At 48.8% G+C, this 20144-nt stretch overlaps 1 protein-coding gene across 2 annotated transcripts in view; it reads left to right on the plus strand.

Annotated features, from left to right (window-relative positions):
• The window catches only part of ABCA4 (ATP binding cassette subfamily A member 4), a 1737150-nt gene that overhangs the window by 1580537 nt on the left and 136469 nt on the right, over positions 1-20144 (plus strand). For both annotated transcript variants that reach the window (XM_069641223.1, XM_069641222.1), the window contains one exon: positions 170-276. In XM_069641223.1, the coding sequence (XP_069497324.1) occupies positions 170-276 (107 nt within the window). The remainder of the gene's footprint in view (positions 1-169; positions 277-20144) is intronic.

Here is a 20144-nt window from a genome sequence, read left to right on the forward strand (position 1 = left end):
GATTGGCTTGGGGTTATTGGGTTTTTTGTGAGATTACCTCTCGGCTGCTAATGTGGTTACATTGTTTTGGAAATGGCAATGCTGGCATGAAAGTGCATTATAAATGATTTAGCATGCAGAAACAAGAGACATGAATGCAAGCAAAACCATGTTGTGGATTTTCATTTAGTGCTTTGGTCTTCTGGGAGTAAATGGCGCTGGCAAGACAACCACATTCAAAATGTTGACAGGAGATATTGAGGTAACCTCTGGAGATGCGACAGTGGCTGGCTACAGGTAATCGACTTCAAAAATACACATCTTACTTTATTAGTATTTCTCTGTCGCTCTTGCATATTTTCTAGTATTAGGATTGCAATATCATGGCCTTGAAGACCCCCCAATCAACTTGATTGCGGGGTCTGGCAGAAGCTGGCCTAAAACCAGACCTCTGCTCTGCCTCTTCACCACTTTAAAATGCTGGGTGGCTGTTTTGAACAGAAGAGTGGTCAATACGGTCATTCCAGAGGATGGAATCTGTCTAATGTGTGCTTTGGAATTTGTCATTCAGTCCATTCACAGCCACAAAGCTCTATCACTTGGGCGTGTGCTCACCAGCTTTGGAAACATTGAGATCCCCTAAGTGCAAAGTAAATGGGAGAAAAACAGGAATATCTTTGTAAAACAAGTGCAATAAAGTGCAATAAATGAGTGCAGACAAATAGGTGATAAATGATGTCATTACGGGGAGGGGGAAATAAAGTAAGAGTGGGATGGCAACGGACGCCCAAGATAAAGTGTTAGAGTGGGATGATGCAACAGGAAGGAGCAATCACAGAAGTCAAGAATCAAATGCAAAAGACTTTTTGAAAATAAAAGTTTGCAGTTTTTGTGGAACAACAGGTGATTCTCTAAAAAAAAGAAATAGAACAAGGAGACAACCGCAGCTATTAAATGTCCATCTTTATGAATCCAAGATACCAGTCCTTAATTGAATGATTTTCTTCAGTAGATAATCACATTTGAAGTTCAGCTGGAGACAGACGACCATCCAATGCATTTCAGACCTTCCAGGTCCTTCTTCAGGGATAACATCCTTCTACTTCCTGTTCTGTCCTAAAATGTCCAAACAACTAGGCACATCGTGTCTCCTGAATAATTCTACCACAGTAATGCAGGATCTTAAGTGGAAGAATTGCTATAGATGTCCTGCAATAACATAGCATGGCACTGTAAGACAAACTGAAAAAGTATGCAGCCCAAGTGGTTCTCCTCAGACCCAAAGGCAATTGTAAAGCCCTACCCCTGCAGTAGCCAGTGCCCTCCAACCCTGTCACTTCTTCCCGGAAGGTGGCCAAGAATATTGCTGTCACTGCTCTCTGACGAAGTGACGGTGCCTACACTACACCTTCCTCGTGTGTCAACAATGCAGTATCCTTTTACCATATGTTGGCACAGTCTTGCGCCTGAGTTCTCTGCTAATCAATGGTCTGCCAATGAACCACGAAACAGCCATCACGCGCTGTTGAGTCTCTTGGCTCATGATATGACTTACGTACAGTAGTTGGGAGGAGTTGATGGTCTTTGTGAATAAATATGTAAGCACCCAGTGGTGGTTGTGATCTTGGCACAGTATTCGAGTGGCGTTCTAAATTACTGGCAGGTCGTGATGTGCTTGGGGCCGCAGCTGGGTATTCCTTAGGCCGGGAGGATAGCTCAGGGGATACGCACTCGGAGCAACAGAGGTTTGATCCCTGGGTCCACGCTTAGAAACCTCTGGGTATTAAGTGTGTTGTAAATACCCAGTTACAATTACTTATGCTGAGACTGGTAGGCACTGTGGAAAGTGGGGCATGGCCCTTTTATGAGGGGTGGTGGCTTCTGCTAGTGGGTAGGATTGTATGAAAAGGGCAGAATTCAGGCCTTTCCCCAGCAGTCAATGGTTTGGTTGCGCCCTCGTTAGTGACAGGGTAACAGGCTTTCATGTCATATAGCCCTGTACTGCCAATGACCTTGCTGTTGATTCGGATTGTAGGTTGTCTGGCAAAGTGTAGGGGAATACCTGGGTTTACTTTTGGTGGAAACCTAATGAGGAGCTGGTAATTTTGAGTACACAGGACTCTTGCTCTAGCAGGCATTGTGCATGGCGGAGAATGTGTTACAATATATGCGTCATCGTTAGTTGACATGATTAGACTCATAGGCAATTATCATTCCTATGCTTGGTGTGCAGACGGTATAAGGAACACACTGGCCCTGTCTTCCACAGGAAACCAAACAAATAGTTACAAGAAATGCGCCCGACTGGAAACAGCATGTCAGTGCGCCACGTTCCAGCGTGGAATCATGTTAAGAAGGGAGTTGACCTTTGGTGGTGATGATAATGCAGACAGACTTGTTCTAGAACAGCCGAGGCGTTCATTTATAATCCAAAGTAATACTTGTTTTTGCCTGACCTATCAGCTCTTTACATCATAACCCTGAAGAAGGCTGTGATTTCTTTTGAAGTCTGAATGAAGAGTTGGGTGTCGAGAAGCAGAAAACCAGGTTTTAGCCCCCAACCCCACCAAGTGACCCAGCCTCAAAAAATTATTCCAGAACTCAGCGTTTACTTTCCTAAGCGATTAAGCAAACATGGTGTACCTTTTAGTGAGTCATTTTTTAAGGTGCTTTTGCTGTTCTTATGTTTTGATAGGTCCTGATGAACCATGGCGAAGAGGTAGAGAGAGAGAAGCATATGCTTCTAAAGCGTTATTAGATTGCTTGTCATTTGTCCGGGGACTTTTGCCCCCGCTTCCCCTCTCGATTCTGACTTTCTCCCTCCTTTAAACTCGGGGTTCTACCCAATGAATAGCTCACATCACAACTACTCTGTCCACAGTGCAGCGTCGTTATGCTGCTAGGCAATGCTCTCCTGCTCGGAATTCCGCACTCTTTGGGATTTCGCTGCGACTCCCAATAAGCAGAGTTTCTTTTATTATCAGTCTCTTTCTCTGGGTTTTGAAAATGATGGGGTTTTATTTCAAAATCCAGATGCAGTGTTTCTCTTCTTTCCCAGAAACTCCTGGCTTTGTCTGTAAGCCTGCTGGGATTTCTTTTACTACACACCCAGCATGCAGGGAGTTGCTTGTTTCACCCACTCCTTCCTCATGGCTGTGGCTTTATTACCACAGCTCCCAGAATGCAGCTTTCCTTTTGGTTTGTATAGGCTCTTTCTCTTGCTGGCACATGCTAGGGAATTTTAAGTCCAACTGCCAGAATGCTGGATGTCTCTTGGTCCACAATGTATGCAAACCCTAGAGGATTTTTACTCCAACTACCAGCATGCACCGTTTCTCTTGGTGCATATGGTCTCCTTTTCTTGATTGTAGATGCTGTGGACTTTTCTTTCAACTTCTAGAATGCAGCATTTCTTTTAGTTCGCACAATCTCTTTCGCTTCGTTGTGAAACGCTGTGGGATTGCTATTCCAGCTCATATCATATAACGGTTGACACGACTTGTTGTAAACGCAGTTTGATTTTTACTTGAGTTCCCAGAATGCAGGATTTTTGGTTCTTTCACTTCCTAAATGTGCTGATTCACAGCAAGTTGTGTTTTTTCCGCCTCACCGACCTGGATTTGTCAGTGTATTCTGGCTTTTTGAGGTGGGGGAGGGGATCTTTTTTCTCAGCATCTCGTGACTCTTTTCCTTTCTTTGCCGACAGGCAAGATTCAACTCATAGTGGTCCGTGCAACATTTAATCAGTGGACCCATATGCCTTCAGGAAGGTAACATGTCCTGGGTGACACTGGGCCCGGTCCCCATGCTTATTCCCTGCCCCCCAGGTAGTACGCAAGACATTGTGTAGGTGTTGGCAATAAAAGGCTGTCGGATTTTATTGCACAGTTATGGTCATAACAAAACATAATCATAATTACAATAACCATAATATGTAGTACTTTTGGGCATCGGGTCCCGAGGTTACCTCCTCTGCTCTGTGCCGCCACAACCTGGATGGGTTACCGGCTGTCCAGGTTTCCCCCAAAAGTTGTTGGTTGTTTTTTTCCCTGGCTGCATATTCTGTTCCCATTTAATTTAGGCTATTTGTTTTGACGCGCCTGGCGCTGACCCCTGTAGGGGTTTTGGCTTGTGTGGGCCGGCATCGCGTGCTGGCCTCTACTTTCCCTTTGTAAGGCTGCTCTAAGTTTGTTTCTCTTTTTGGTGGAACAATCAAGGCTAGGTTCCCCTGTTTTCCAGTGTTTGTTCATAGAATCTAACAGTTTAAATCTGTAGTTTAGCTGCATTCTGGCCCGGCCTTTGTGGCATTGGCCTGATTGTTGATCTTAGAACATTATTGAGTTATTTATACTTTACAGAAGCGCAGGCCCTGGCCCTTTGCAGGGTTGGCCTGCTCGACTGTGCTGTGTGGTGTTTGTCCACCCAGGCACCTTTTTCCCCCCATTGCTTATTAATTTTTGTTGAACCTGTTTTCCGGTTCCATGCTACATTGTAGCACACTGGCCCCCACCCCGAGCGTTTGTCCTGTTGTGCTGTGCAGTGTTTATTCCGCACTGCTTGTTAATTATGTTGAACCTGTTAGCGGGTTCAGTGCTGTTTGTAACACCCTGGCCCTGGCCTTCTGGCGTTGGCCTGTTGTGCTGAGTGGTGATTATTCTGCACTGCTTATTACATATGTTGAACCTGTTTCAGGTTCGGTGCTGTTTGTAGCACCCTGACCCCGGCCTTTTGGCATTGGCCTGTTGTGCTATGTGGTGTTTGTTCCCCACTGCATCTTGATTTTTTTAAATTATTTTTTAAATTATTTTTTTTTAACCTGTTTTCAGGTTTGGTGCTGTTTGTAACACCCTGGCCTCGGCCGTCTGACGTTGGCCGGTTGTGTTGTGCAGTGTTTAAACCTCACTGCTTATTATTTTTGTAGACCCCGTTTTTGGGTTCAGTGCTACTTGCATTTTCCAGGCCCCCGGCTTTGGTTGTTGGTTTTTTGTCTTCTTCTGTTTCTTGCTTGTATTTTCCTTATTTTTGCTGCCTGGTAGGCTGTGACCCAGTTCTCAAACATCTTGGTGTACTGTCAAACTGATTTGCCATGTGTTAATGGCCTTTCTTTTACCAAATATACCATATTTATTGTATGTCCCGCTACTTCTTTTGATTTCCTTCTCTATTTTGTTCTGGACACATGTGCATCACATGTTTTGTTTTTGTTACTTATGCGGCCCTAAAGACCCTCAGGTATCTGAGAGCTGCTACTTTCCCACGGTGTGTGGTGTTCTTTTCTCGACCTGAGAGAAAATAGTTCGGCCCTGCCGGGGTTCGACCCTGTTTCAGCAGGCCCAGCCCTGATGTCAGGGTGCACGCTCTACTTGTTTCACTATCTGACTCGCTGTACCGTGTTGGAGGGTGCAGCTATGTTTAGGGGATATCTCTTCTATCTGTTACTTAGGCTGCCCTTAGCGGCAAGCCTGGGGTTTTTATTCTGGCCCCTGATTTGTGTTTGTCTGTTCTGTCACCTATGTTGATGCTGCTCTGTTCCAATCTCGGCCACTTCGAACCACTGGCAAAACTGGTCAACCGCTTGGGTACTACCTGCATGTTGCGGAGGGTCTTGATGGTCTGGAACATTTCTTGCTTGTTGTTGCATTGGTTTCTGGGTTTTGGCATAATCTTTCGGCTCTCACTATGGCTCTGTTTTTTTATTATTGCCCCTGAGGTGTGCCGGTGGTTGTGCTAACTGGCCCGGCTCTCTTTTTCTGTGCGGGTTTTCCATGTTAGACCGTACATCTTTTGATGTTTGGGGTCTGTTAGGCTGTGTTTGGTATGAACTGGACTGAACTCTGGGACCACCCTCTATGCGAGTTGTGGCTGCAAGGCGCTCTGCTTGCTGTGGTACCTGACTGTTAGGTTGTCTGTCCGGTCCTTGCTGTTTGTTTCAGATCTTTGAACTGTTTGTGGGGCTGGCTCAACGTTCGTCTGCCTGCATGTGTGTGACTTTCGGGGCCCTGGCTGATTGTGCCATTGAAAGGTGTGTGGGATCTGTGTCATATGATGCCCTGTGTGGGTGCTATCTTACTTACCTTGCCGTGTGGCTTTGGTGTCGTCGACCCTTCTTCCCCTGGCATCTCACCGCTGGCCCCGGATGTCCTGGATGCTTCCGTGTTCTTTTGTTGTATTGTCGTTGCCCCCTTCCGTGCCTGTGTTCTGGATCTGTTGCACTACTTCATTAGTGTTGTTGCAACTGGGTCCCCTGAGTTCAGGTTCTCCTTAGTTGTGTGTTGTTTTTTGGACCCCGTTTCAGGGTTCTGTGTTTATTCTGCGTATACAGAAATATGTGGCCAGCTCCATTTTTTTGGATAGCCGTATTTAGTTGGAGATCCCGTTCATCGGGTTCTCTTTCTTGTGGCCTTTGTTTCAGGCTGACCCTGTTTCAGGGTTCTGTGTTTATTCTGCGAATACAGAAATATTTGGCCAGCTGCATTTTTGGATAGCTGTATTTAGCTGGCGATCCCTTTCAACGGGTTCTCCTTCTTGTGGCCTTTGTTTCAAGCTGACCCTGTTTCAGGGTTCCAAGTTTATTCTGCGTATACAGAAATATTTGGCTCGCTCCATTTTGGGTAGCTGTTTTAGTTGGAGGAGAAACTGTTTTGTTTGTTGGTAATCTGGTTTGTTGTGTGCTGTCCTTGGCCTGCCCCTGTTGTTGGGTGGCATGCTTCACGCCTTTTGTGCCCCGTGTCAGGGTACTGTGCTGGAGCTATAACTCACCCCCTGGCTGTTTACCTTGATTTGTAGTGCTTGTGCAAGTTTTTGTGGTAATTTGACTTGTTGCTTGCTGTTCGTGGCCTGCCCCTGTTTTGGTTGGCATGTTCCACGCCTTGTTGTACCCCGTATCCGGGTACTGAGTTCTTGCTACCCTTTTTATCTCATGACTGGTTACCTGATTTGGCATTTATATAGCGCTACGAACCTTCTGATATTCGAGCACTGCTTATTATTACCCACGGTGTGTGGGTAGAATTGTTATGTTGTTGCCCGTTTTGGGCAACTGGTTGATGTTGTGCTTGGGGATCTTCAGGGTCTCTGTTCTTTGTGCAGAGTGTTAAAATTGTATTTACGTGAGCTTCATCTTTGTTACCCCGTAGCCTGGCAAGGTATGACTACTTTGTCAATTTTATTTGCCCCTTAGTTTCGCTCTGCCTAACGGGAAAAAGAAAATGACCATTCAGTTTGGGCACCTTGGCTGTCCCGCATAAACCGGGATTTATATTTTTAATGCTTGCACTGTGTGGTTGTGGTATTTGGAAGCTATTGTTCCTGCATTTGTCTTATTCCCGGTGGGGGGGGGGAGCTGGGTTTGGCCCTGCCGGGATTCGAACCTCCTTCAGCAGGCCCAGTGTGCTGTCAACCTGGCTGGTGAGCTATCCGCACAGTTCTTTGTCATCTCAAGCTTTTGACACTAAATTGTTGGTGCCTGGGCTCATGATACATGGCATTGTTAAAATATGCTGCCCTCTGTTATTTGCTGATTAGTTCTATATGGACACTATTTAAATAAACACCAGTCATGTCCATAAAGTATGTTGTCTGATGTAATTGTCGATCCGTTTTGTGACAGCAGCTTCCAAAATAGACAATGACCCGTTTAGCTCCAGTCAATAATAATTTGGCATTTATACAGCGCTACGAAACCTCGGGTATCTGAGCGCTGATTATTCTTACCCACGGTGTGTGGTGCTCACTTATCGACCTTGGAAGGATGAAATGCTGAGATTCAAGACTGCGCTAGCAAGTACTGTACAGATGTTAAGGCGAGCGCTCTACTCGTGGTGCCACTTGACCGGCTACATTGACTTTAATTAAACAAGTGCTACTTCCGTTCCTCGTAGCTGGAAAAGCCGGAGCGGGTTCGGCGGCTGCAGAGCTTAATGCTTTTATGAGGCAGCCCTCGGGATGTTTAACAAACCTTTCATTTGCCTCGCACGTGCGATGTATTTTGTTGATGCTTCATGTATAGCTTGCCTCTATGTTCTTTGCGCAGATGTTTGTTTATATTGTTTTGACTGTGTGCTTTTGCATGCTCATTAACTTACAGCACAGTAATTTTAAAATGACGAAAAAGTCTAAAATGTTAATTTATTTCCTTAAAATACACCCGGGCCCACCCGGATGGGAGGCCCGGGGCTGTAAACTGGGAGGTGGGGGGTTTGTACTAACTCCGGTGGGGCAGTGCCTTTTGGCGCTGCCCCACTTAGCATGCACATGGTGGGGTCGGGCTGCTGGGTCCCTTAACAATGGGAACCCAGACAGCGCGTCTCCAAGACAGGAGGGTGAGGTGAGAGGGGCAGGTGACAACCGGCAGTCACTGCCCCCTGTCACCTTGCTCTCCATACTTCAAAGGCCCCCCTTCCCATCCTGTGGATGCTGAGCAGGGGCCTTTTGAAGTTCAAAGAAAGGGCCGCCTTGCCCCCAGGCCGAATTTTGCCTTTATCTGGCGGGGGCAAGGTGGCCCTTCTCATGCTTCCTCCCCGTCAGCCACGAACAGCAGCAGGACGGCTGCAGGTCTGCACAGAGCACCAGGACAAGAAGGAGCACCGTTTGCTGGGTCCAGCTGACAATTTTTACCTGGCTGCGCAGAAAAAGCGGACATTGACATAATTTACAGCAGTGAAGACCCGTCGGTGAGTGGGCCTCCCCAGCCCCGCAGGCTTCAACAAGACAGAGAGGCACACTGCTGCTGTGCTTTCCTAGGAGAGAAGGCTGCAAGCTCCCCAGCCCCTCCTGCACCTCCCATCGAAGTGGAATTTTGTAAAGAAACCAACGCTGCGCTACAGTGTTGCACTCAGGCGAATTGCTTCAAGGAAAGAGCCCAGCTACAGCCAGGTGATTGTTTCAACGGGGGGGGGGGGCTGCTGCCAGTGTTTTGCGAGGAATCAACGCTGCTCATACATAGGACAAGGTACAGCTGGACAATTGCTGTATGAGACCTGTCCTAATCTGACATTGTGTCACGACGGCGAAGATAAATTAAAAATACCTTCTGGGGGATACAGCGGGGGGGCTGTGGGCTGACACTGACAGGCCACAGCATTCCAAACCTGACCGAGTCAAAGGTCACAAGCAACGTGCAGCTAAGGAGCAGAGCAGAATTTGCGGCGGCCGTGTTTTTCTGTGTCTTCAGCCTGGGAAGCAGAACTACACAGAGCACCGGCTTTAACAGCTGGACAGGGGACAGCCGGAATTCCCAGGCACACATTTCGGCAGACCTGCTTTGGAAGGAGGCAGACACAGAGCCCCAGCATTTTACTTTACCTGGGAACTACAAGAGGGGGGGAAGAGGACCCTGACCGACTCAGCAAGTTGGGAAACACAAAGACAACCCAGTACGAACCAGCACGCAGAGATCCAAACAGGCAAGAGATGGCCAACGCCTTATCCCTGAAAGAAACATTACTCCTGGAATGGGCCAAAGCAGCGGAAGCCGTCCATGGCATGGACGTGGTGCAGGAAAGAATGGCAGAGCTCGCATCCACCGGCCTCGACGAGGATGACGCAGCCGCCCTGGCAGAGGAGGTCGACGGCGATGAGGAGCCAGCAGAAAGGGAGCAACCAGCTAGGAAGAAGCAGCGCCTTGACGTCCGCAGCATGCCCGCCTCTTCAGACACCCACCCAGGCACCAAAAGGAAAGCAAAATCAGGTACTGTGAAAAGCAATGATTTGGGGCCTATGCTTGAACAATTTTTAAAATGGCATAAGGGTGCGGGTGCTGGGAAAAAGAGGAGGCACAGGGATGACTCGAGCAACTCCAGCAGCGAGAGTGACAGCACAGACACAGAGTCGGAATCTGGGGGCGAGGATGACCAGGGCCACCTTAAAGCATGGGTTGAGCCTAGCAATGATGTACCGTCTCCAACCCCTCATATGACTAAATATGGGAGGCGCACTGCCAGCAAAAGTGTAAATAGAAGCCTAAAAAAGACCATTGCATGGCACATTGAGCGGAAAATTAAGAGAAAGATCTGGAAAAAGCAATTTATTGACATTTTCTGCCTATTGGAATATGAAGAATTAGGTTTTGGCATTTCAAAAAGGGATAAGAAAGAGGAAGAAAAAGAGAGAGCAAAGAGGCCCACACTGGAGAAGAATATTCAGAACTGGGAGGCCTCGTTTCAAATCCTATCAACAATCATCCTAGAAAAATACCCAGAAGAGGGCACTGCACTGATTGCCTACCACCACAGAATTTTGGAGATTCACAAAACCTTTGTGGGGGAGCCATGGCTGACTATGATAGAGAGTTCAGGAAGGAGATGCAGAGATTCCCTGACCTAGGCTGGGAAGAGGAAGACCCCAAACTGTATATTTCCCATGTCTTAAAAGAAAACTCAGCTCAGAGTGCTCAGAATAATAAGGACAAGAGCAGCAAAGCAACAGAAGGGATAGAAACAGGCAGCATAACCAGCATAGGTCACAACAAGACAAAACAAACGCCCGTTTCGAAGACCGCCCCCAGGGGGGCAAAAAGCGGGGCAGAATCAAGGGCAGTTTGGCAACCGCAGCACGGGGGGGCAAAGGGAGCACCCCGGGACCTGCTGGTATTTCAACAGAGGGTCATGCAACAAGGGCACTGAGTGCAGATACAAGCACCAATGCAGCACATGCATTGGTGGCCACAGCAGCAACGACTGCACAAAAGCCTCTCCCTCCAGGCCCAGCCCAAAAGTCACAGAGGTTAAAAACATGTACTAGTTATAAGATGGGGGCCTCACCAATAAAAATTGACCAACTAATAAAAATGTTAGAGAACTACCCTGACCCTGCAGCTAGATAATTCTTGGGTCAGGGCTTCAAAGATGGGTTTCAGATCCCAATCAATGGCCAGGGATCTCCCACTATACCCAAAAACCTAAAAATCTGCCTCTTCCCTAGCCAGCATAATAAGAGAATAAATTGGTAAAGAGCTAAACCTAGGGAGGATTGAGGGTCCCTCCCCAACACCCTCCCTTCATTGAGTTTTTTATGCTTCTCCCTGGCCATTGTGACCAAAAAAACAGCAGCGGGAGTTTAGGATGATCCACCATTTATCGCACTCACCCGGAAGCTCTTTCAATGTTGGCATCCGTGCCACTGTGGCTGCTGTCTCTTACAGCTGCGTGCAGGATGTGGTTGACCTAGTAAACCTGTCAGGTAGACACGCCCTCATGGCGAAAGCCGGCATTAAGTCAGCATTCAGGCTGCTGCCTGTGCACAAGAACACTCACCAGTGCCTGTGTTTCCATTTTGACAACAAATTCTATTTGTGATAAACGCCCCCCCCCATGGGCTGTGCCATCGCGTGTGCCTACTTTGAACTGTTCAGTTCTTTCCTACAAAGGGTACTCCAACAGGCCATGCCTAGAGCCAGAATGGTACACTATCTGGATGATTTTTTCTTCACTGGCCCAGCAGGGTCTCCCCTAAGCAGCTCATCCATAAAGTTATTCGGTGAAACCATGCAGGCATTAGGGGTTTCCACTGGCGCCTGAGAAGACGGTAGGACCCACCACCACCCTGTCATTCCTAGGCATAGAGATTGACTCTTCCAAGAGGGAATGCTGCCTAACCATAGACAAAATAGAGGACCTTCTAAAGACAATAAGGTTGATGACAGGCAGGGACAAGGCGACGCGGCGGGAAATACAGTCCCTTGCTGGGAAGCTCAATTTTGCTACCAGAATCATGTTCCAAGGCCGGATCTTTAACAGGACCCTGGAACTAAAAATGAGGGGGGTTACTAAGCCACACCACCACATCAGATTGAGCAAGGAAATAACACAAGACCTGGCCATATGGTCCATATGGGAATCATTTCTTAACAATTTCAATGGCCAGGTGATATGGCGCAAAACCATGAATGGCGCAGACAAAAGGTCCTTGTTCACAGATGCGGCTGGCAGCAAAGGATTTGGGGTATGTTTTGGTAACAAGTGGAGCGCAGAGCACTGGCCTCCCTGCTGACAGAGGAGGGGCTGGTCCAGGAACATCACACTGCTAGAGATATTCCCCATATGGATGGCACTCTATTTATGGGGGGACTTGTTGGCCAGCACAGAACTGGTCACACGGTCAGACAACATGGCGGTTGTACACATTTTAAACAAGGGTGCTGCCTCCTGCCCTCTGGTGCTAAAAGTGTTGAGAGAAATGACAAAAGTCACCCTGGAAAATAACATGGTAATAATTGGGTGGCACATTGCAGGCAAAGATAATAAGGCCACTGACGCTCTGTCCCATTTTCAGTTCTCCACTTGCAAGGCACTAAACCCGCAGGCAGAAGCCAGGAGGACAGCAGTTCCAGAAGAGGTTTGGGCCACCATGGACACATCCAAGGCAGCCCCCGCCAGCCAGCCGGTCACAGCTCTCCCATCTGGCAGCAGTTTCATATTACACTAGATTAGCGGTGGCACCCGACCCCACCCACGGCGCACTAACCAGATATGCTCTCAACGGTTGGACCAAAATGGAAGGGGTCAAGACAGACACCAGGCGCCCCCTCAATTTTGCTAAATTAAAAAGTTCTGCTAGACACCCTCCCTGCAGTATGCAACAATGCCTATGAGACCTCACTATTTAGAGCTGCCTTCACATTCAACTACTCTGGGGCGTTCAGGATCAGCGAGATAGCCTCCAAAAACACAGGATCAGAGGTAGGGCTGTGAAACTGTGTAGGTCCAAAACTGACCAATTAGGAAAAGGGAGGATCATCAACCTGTACTGCATTGAGGAAACAGAATATTGCCCCATCTGCATCACCAGGGCCTTCACGAACAAGCGCCCCAGCCGGGGGGGGGCAATTATTCACACACAAAATTGGGTCTGCCCTCAGTAGATTCCAGGTGAGGTCTGTCCTCAGGAAGACTATAATAGCTATAGGATGGAATCCTACTGAGTTTGGATCCCACGCCTTCAGGATAGGAGCAGCCACTTAAGCCTGGATGGGGGGGTTGCAAGAGAAAGCCATAAAAGGGATTGGGGGTTGGAAATCGGGGGTTTACAAAAGATACATCAGGAAAGACTTGATCTAATAGTATCTTCCTCCCCCTCCAGCCCCCCCCCCCCGATTATCTCCTCATCATCCACCCATCTCGGGGGCAATGACTTGCCTCAGCTGGGCAGGAGGTTTTTCTGGCTTAAATCGGCACCTCCCTCAGATCCCTGGCACGCATGCTAAGACTTCGAACAGAAGTGATGATGTCAGAAATCATCCCTCGCCAAGAGTGGCATGGGGCAGAGTGCAGCAAAGCCATGGAGATTTCTAGGCGCAAACTGAACAAAGCCGTGGCCAATTTCTGCCTTTTATCAGGCCTCAAATTTATTAAACATGGGATCTCGGTACACAACCAGGCCATGTTCTGCAATGACAGGGTTCACCTGTCCATTGAAGGTATGGACATTTCACCAGGAATATTTTCTGGACCCTGGCAGCCAGAGGCTGTACTTAATTCATAATCTCTTATTTTGGGGGGACCTGGGAGACGCCGGTCAGCATACCCTCAGGGTGGCGGCGGGGATCAGCCTCGAGCGGGCCCCTAATTGGGATTAGGGCCCCCCGCTCACCTGTTCCCTCTGTCCCCAAATATAGTATTGTTATCCTTATGTGATGTTATGGCTGGTTTTTCTTTTGCACCATGGCTGGTACTAAAATAAAGCTTGTGGCCAAAGTTTTTTCCACCTCACATCCTGGTTGTCAGTCTCCTCATGCCTGCAAGTGTCATTCTGTATTGCCTGTCTTGTCACACTTGTCATCCATCCGTGTCACCCGCATGCCACTCCCCAGCACAAAAACACTTCCAGGCTTATACACCCGGGCCCACCCGGATGGGAGGCCCGGGGCCGTAAGCTGGGAGGTGGGGGGTTTGTGCTAACTCCGGTGGGGCAGTGCCTTTTGGCGCTTTCCCACTTAGCATGCACATGGTGGGGTCGGGCTGCTGGGTCCCTTAACAATGGGAACCCAGACAGCGCGTCTCCAAGACAGGAGGGTGAGGTGAGAGGGGCAGGTGACAACCGGCAGTCGCTGCCCCCTGTCACCTTGCCCTCCATACTTCAAAGGCCCCCCTTCCCATCCTGCGGATGCTGAGCGGGGGCCTTTTGAAGTTCAAAGAAAGGGCTGCCTTGCCCCCAGGCCGAATTTTGCCTTTATCTGGCGGGGGCAAGGTGGCCCTTCTCATGCTTCCTCCCCGTCAGCCACGAACAGCAGCAGGACGGCTGCAGGACTAAGAAACCATCCCTCCCACCCTACAAATAACTGTAAGGTAAAGCTATAGCGAGGGCCAGGTAGAAGATGGAACGCAACCATATCATTAGGGGAGGCTAAAACGCCTCACTTCAAAAAATAAACAAAAAAATTAAACTCCAAGAAGGGCCTTTTTAAAATACCGGGGGGTCTTTTTGTCTATTAGTTAATATTCTAGGAAAATACAGTTATAGAAGACCCAGGCGCTCAGAATCCACCAGAGAACATCAATAAAGGTGGGAGCTCTGGGGGTATAACAAAACTGAAAAGGAGAGAGGAACTTGAGCAGAAACATGTACTAGTAAGCCTCAAGTATCCACCTCCATGCATGCAGAAGGGGGGGTCTCACAACAAGAGGATCAGGAGCAGGGTAAGTTCCTAGTAAGGCTCGGGAACCCACCCCCTTGCAATTTTTTAGGCAAGATAAGCGCACTGGGGTACGCAAGTGGATCGTGGGCAGGGGAAGTTCCCAGCCCTTAGAACCCACCCCAGCAGCGAAATAGTACAACACAAGCACTGAAGGGGTTCACAACACAAGTGGATCGGGAGCAGAGAACATTCTAGTAAGGCTCTCTTTTTGAACCCATTCCAGCTGTAAAAACAGGCAGCCTTAAGCGCTGAGGGGGTCTCACAACGCAAGTGGATCGGGAGCAGGGTAAAAACCTAGTAAGGCTCTTTGAACCCACCCCGGCTGTAAAAACAAGCAGCTTCAAGCGCTGAGGGGGGTTTCATAATGCAAGTAGATCGGGAGCTGGGTAAAAACCCAGTAAGGCTCTTTGAACCCACCCCGGCTGTAAAAACAAGCAGCTTCAAGCGCTGAGAGGGTTTCATAATGCAAGTAGATCGGGAGCTGGGTAAAAACCCAGTAAGGCTCTTTGAACCCACCCCGGCTGTAAAAAGAAACAGCGCTAAGCGCTGAGGGGGTCTCACAAGGCAAGTGGATCGGGAGCAGGGTAAAAACCTAGTAAGGCTCTTTGAACCCACCCCGGCTGTAAAAACAAGCAGCGCTAAGCGCTGAGGGGGTCTCACAAGGCAAGTGGACCGGGAGCAGGGTAAAAACCTAGTAAGGCTCTTTGAATCCACCCCGGCTGTAAAAACAAACAGCTTTAAGCGCTGAGGGGGTTTCACAATGCAAGTGGATCGGGAGCTGGGTAAAAACCCAGTAAGGCTCTTTGAACCCACCCCGCTGTAAAAAGAAGCAGCTTTAAGCGCTGAGGGGTCTCACAATGCAAGTGGATCGGGAGCAGGGTAAAAACCTAGTAAGGCTCTTTGAACCCACCCCGGCTGTAAAAACAAGCAGCGCTAAGCGCTGAGGGGGTCTCACAAGGCAAGTGGACCGGCAGCAGGGTAAAAACCTAGTAAGGCTCTTTGAACCCACCCCGGCTGTAAAAACAAACAGCTTTGAGCGCTGAGGGGTCTCACAATGCAAGTGGATCGGGAGCAGGGTAAAAACCCAATAAGGCTCGTTGAACCCACCCCGGCTGTAAAAACAAGCAGCTCTAAGCGCTGAGGGGGTCTCACAATGCAAGTGCATCGAGAGCAGGGTAAAAACCCAGTAAGGCTCTTTGAAACCACCCCGGCTGTAAAAACAAGCAGCCTAATGCGCAGAAGGGGTCTCGTAGCACAAGTGGATCTGGATCAGGGTAGACCCTAGTAAGGCTCCTAGAACCCACCCCCGAGGAAACAACTAGCCCGCAAACGGAGCGTGGGGGCTTCAAAAACTCAAGTGGATCATGTGTGGAGAAAGTGCCAAATTCATCTCCAAAGAGTGGACCAAGAGGCTAAAACCCCTCCATCCGTGGAAAAGTACAAAACACATGACCAAAAAATCAAAATGGCTCCAAGAACACATCCCGCGGAGGATCAAGTGAATGGCTTCACAACGCAGGGTTTTGTTTTATCAAGAAATACGGATCAAGAGCCATAACTTCAGCGAGAATCACCCTGTGAGCAAGAGAGGGCGCAAGTGCTAAACCTGGTCAGATTGGACAGCAATGAAAGGCACACAAGCGCACACCTCCCCACCTCACTTGGAAAGGACAAGAGAAAGCAGGATGAACCTGCTCCAAAGACAAGCAATTATGAACATGTCACAGCTCACACGCTGGGGCCAAACAATTGTCACAAGCTTTCATTTGAATGGCGGCGGGGATCAGCCTCGAGCGGGCCCCTAATTGGGATTAGGGCCCCCCGCTCACCTGTTCCGTCTGTCCCCAAAATATAGTATTGTTATCCTTATGTGATGTTATGGCTGGTTTTTCTTTTGCACCATGGCTGGTACTAAAATAAAGCTTGTGGCCAAAGTTTTTTCCACCTCACATCCTGGTCGTCAGTCTCCTCATTCCTGCAACTATCATTCTGTATTGCCTGTCTTGTCACACTTGTCATCCATCCGTGTCACCCGCATGCCACTCCCCAGCACAAAAACACTTCCAGGCTTAATGTTCTCAGCCTCTGATTGCCTACTTTGCACGTGCGCTGAGGTATGCTTTTTATGTGGGAGAGTTTGCTTAGGGCATGCTAATATAATATAATTGCGCTTTAAAGCAGGACGAGGGAAACGCTCAAAAACAAGCAGGTAATTTCCAAGCCTGCATTTTACTTCGGCCGCCTTGCATGAGGGCGCTCGAACAAAACAGATCATTTCAATTTATGCATGTATTTTTTCAAAATTGGTTTCACACTGCATGTTAACATAATGCCAATGGATATTTAAGATTAGCTTTAAGGTAACTTTTACGAATCCTTAAATCCCCAAGTACACATTTTACGAGTGCTGGAAATACACCCGGGCCCACCCGGATGGGAGGCCCGGGCCGTGAGGTGGGGGGTTTGTGCTAACTCCGGTGGGGCAGTGCCTTTTGGCGCTGCCCCACTTAGCATGCACATGGTGGGGTCGGGCTGCTGGGTCCCTTAACAATGGGAACCCAGACAGCGCGTCTCCAAGACAGGAGGGTGAGGTGAGAGGGGCAGGTGACAACCGGCAGTCGCTGCCCCCTGTCACCTTGCCCTCCATACTTCAAAGGCCCCCCTTCCCATCCTGCGGATGCTGAGCGGGGGCCTTTTGAAGTTCAAAGAAAGGGCCGCCTTGCCCCCAGGCCGAATTTTGCCTTTATCTGGCGGGGGCAAGGTGGCCCTTCTCATGCTTCCTCCCCGTCAGCCATGAACAGCAGCAGGACGGCTGCAGGTCTAAAAAACCATCCCTCCCACCCTACAAATAACTGTAAGGTAAAGCTATAGCGAGGGCCAGGTAGAAGATGGAACACAAGCATATCATTAGGGGAGGCTAAAACACCTCACTTCAAAAAATAAACAAAAAAATTAAACTCCAAGAAGGGCCCTTTTAAAATACTGGGGGGTCTTTTTGTCTATTAGTTAATATTCTAGGAAAATACAGTTATAGAAGACCCAGGCGCTCAGAATCCACCAGAGAACATCAATAAAGGTGGGAGCTCTGGGGGTATAACAAAACTGAAAAGGAGAGAGGAACTTGAGCAGAAACATGTACTAGTAAGCCTCAAGTATCCACCTCCATGCATGCAGAAGGGGGGGTCTCACAACAAGTGGATCAGGAGCAAGGTAAGTTGCTAGTAAGGCTCCGGAACCCACCCCCTCGCAATTTTTTATGCAAGATAAGCGCACTGGGGTACGCAAGTGGATCGTGGGCAGGGGAAGTTCCCAGCTAAGCCCTTAGAACCCACCCCAGCAGCGAAATAGTACAACACAAGCACTGAAGGGGTTCACAACACAAGTGGATCGGGAGCAGGGAACATTCTAGTAAGGCTCTCTTTTTGTACCCATTCCAGCTGTAAAAACAGGCAGCCTTAAGCGCTGAGGGGGTCTCACAACGCAAGTGGATCGGGAGCAGGGTAAAAACCTAGTAAGGCTCTTTGAACCCACCCCGGCTGTAAAAACAAGCAGCTTCAAGCGCTGAGGGGGTTTCATAATGCAAGTAGATCGGGAGCTGGGTAAAAACCCAGTAAGGCTCTTTGAACCCACCCCGGCTGTAAAAACAAACAGCGCTAAGCGCTGAGGGGGTCTCACAAGGCAAGTGGATTGGGAGCAGGGTAAAAACCTAGTAAGGCTCTTTGAACCCACCCCGGCTGTAAAAACAAGCAGCTTTAAGCGCTGAGGGGGTTTCACAATGCAAGTGGATCGGGAGCTGGGTAAAAACCCAGTAAGGCTCTTTGAACCCACCCCGCTGTAAAAACAAGCAGCTTTGAGCGCTGAGGGGTCTCACAATGCAAGTGGATCGGGAGCAGGGTAAAAACCCAATAAGGCTCGTTGAACCCACCCCGGCTGTAAAAACAAGCAGCTCTAAGCGCTGAGGGGGTCTCACAATGCAAGTGGATCGGGAGCAGGGTAAAAACCCAGTAAGGCTCTTTGAAACCACCCCGGCTGTAAAAACAAGCAGCCTAATGCGCAGAAGGGGTCTCGTAGCACAAGTGGATCTGGATCAGGGTAGACCCTAGTAAGGCTCCTAGAACCCACCCCGAGGAAACAACTAGCCCGCAAACGGAGCGTGGGGGCTTCAAAAACTCAAGTGGATCATGTGTGGAGAAAGTGCCAAATTCATCTCCAAAGAGTGGACCAAGAGGCTAAAACGCCTCCATCCTTGGAAAAGTACAAAACACATGACCAAAAAATCAAAATGGCTCCAAGAACACATCCCGCGGAGGATCAAGTGAATGGCTTCACAACGCAGGGTTTTGTTTTATCAAGAAATACGGATCAAGAGCAATAACTTCAGCGAAAATCACCCTGTGAGCAAGAGAGGGCGCAAGTGCTAAACCTGGTCAGATTGGACAGCAATGAAAGGCACACAAGCGCACACCTCCCCACCTCACTTGGAAAGGACAAGAGAAAGCAGGATGAACCTGCTCCAAAGACAAGCAATTATGAACATGTCACAGCTCACACGCTGGGGCCAAACAATTGTCACAAGCTTTCATTTGAATGGCGGCGGGGATCAGCCTCGAGCGGGCCCCTAATTGGGATTAGGGCCCCCCGCTCACCTGTTCCCTCTGTCCCCAAAATATAGTATTGTTATCCTTATGTGATGTTATGGCTGGTTTTTCTTTTGCACCATGGCTGGTACTAAAATAAAGCTTGTGGCCGAAGTTTTTTCCACCTCACATCCTGGTTGTCAGTCTCCTCATTCCTGCAACTGTCATTCTGTATTGCCTGTCTTGTCACACTTGTCATCCATCCGTGTCACCCGCATGCCACTCCCCAGCACAAAAACACTTCCAGGCTTACTGAAACGCAAGGTTGCTTTTCTGTCGCTCTCTCTTTGTCTTGGTCGGCTGCCAAAGTGATGTTTATTTAAAACGCACTGGCCTGAAGCTTTTCTCTTTGCCTCGCTGCCCGGTGTGGGAGCTCACTTACTTGATAAGGTGAAACAGAAAAACGGCGCCTGTTTCGGAGATGCTTTGATTTCTTCCGCTCGTAAGCCGTACCCATGGCTGCCCAATGGTGTGCCCTGAGTTCCTCTGAGACTCTCTTTGTTTGTCAATTTTGCCGTGTCCAGGGACAGCTTGATTTTCGAACAGTAAGGCTCTTTGAACCCACCCCGCTGTAAAAAGAAGCAGCTTTAAGCGCTGAGGGGTCTCACAATGCAAGTGGATCGGGAGCAGGGTAAAAACCTAGTAAGGCTCTTTGAACCCACCCCGGCTGTAAAAACAAGCAGCGCTAAGCGCTGAGGGGGTCTCACAAGGCAAGTGGACCGGCAGCAGGGTAAAAACCTAGTAAGGCTCTTTGAACCCACCCCGGCTGTAAAAACAAACAGCTTTGAGCGCTGAGGGGTCTCACAATGCAAGTGGATCGGGAGCAGGGTAAAAACCCAATAAGGCTCGTTGAACCCACCCCGGCTGTAAAAACAAGCAGCTCTAAGCGCTGAGGG

This window comes from Ambystoma mexicanum, chromosome 1q (genome assembly GCF_040938575.1).
Source record: "Ambystoma mexicanum isolate Mex_15411 chromosome 1q, UKY_AmexF1_1, whole genome shotgun sequence".
Taxonomy (NCBI): Eukaryota; Metazoa; Chordata; class Amphibia; order Caudata; family Ambystomatidae; genus Ambystoma; species Ambystoma mexicanum.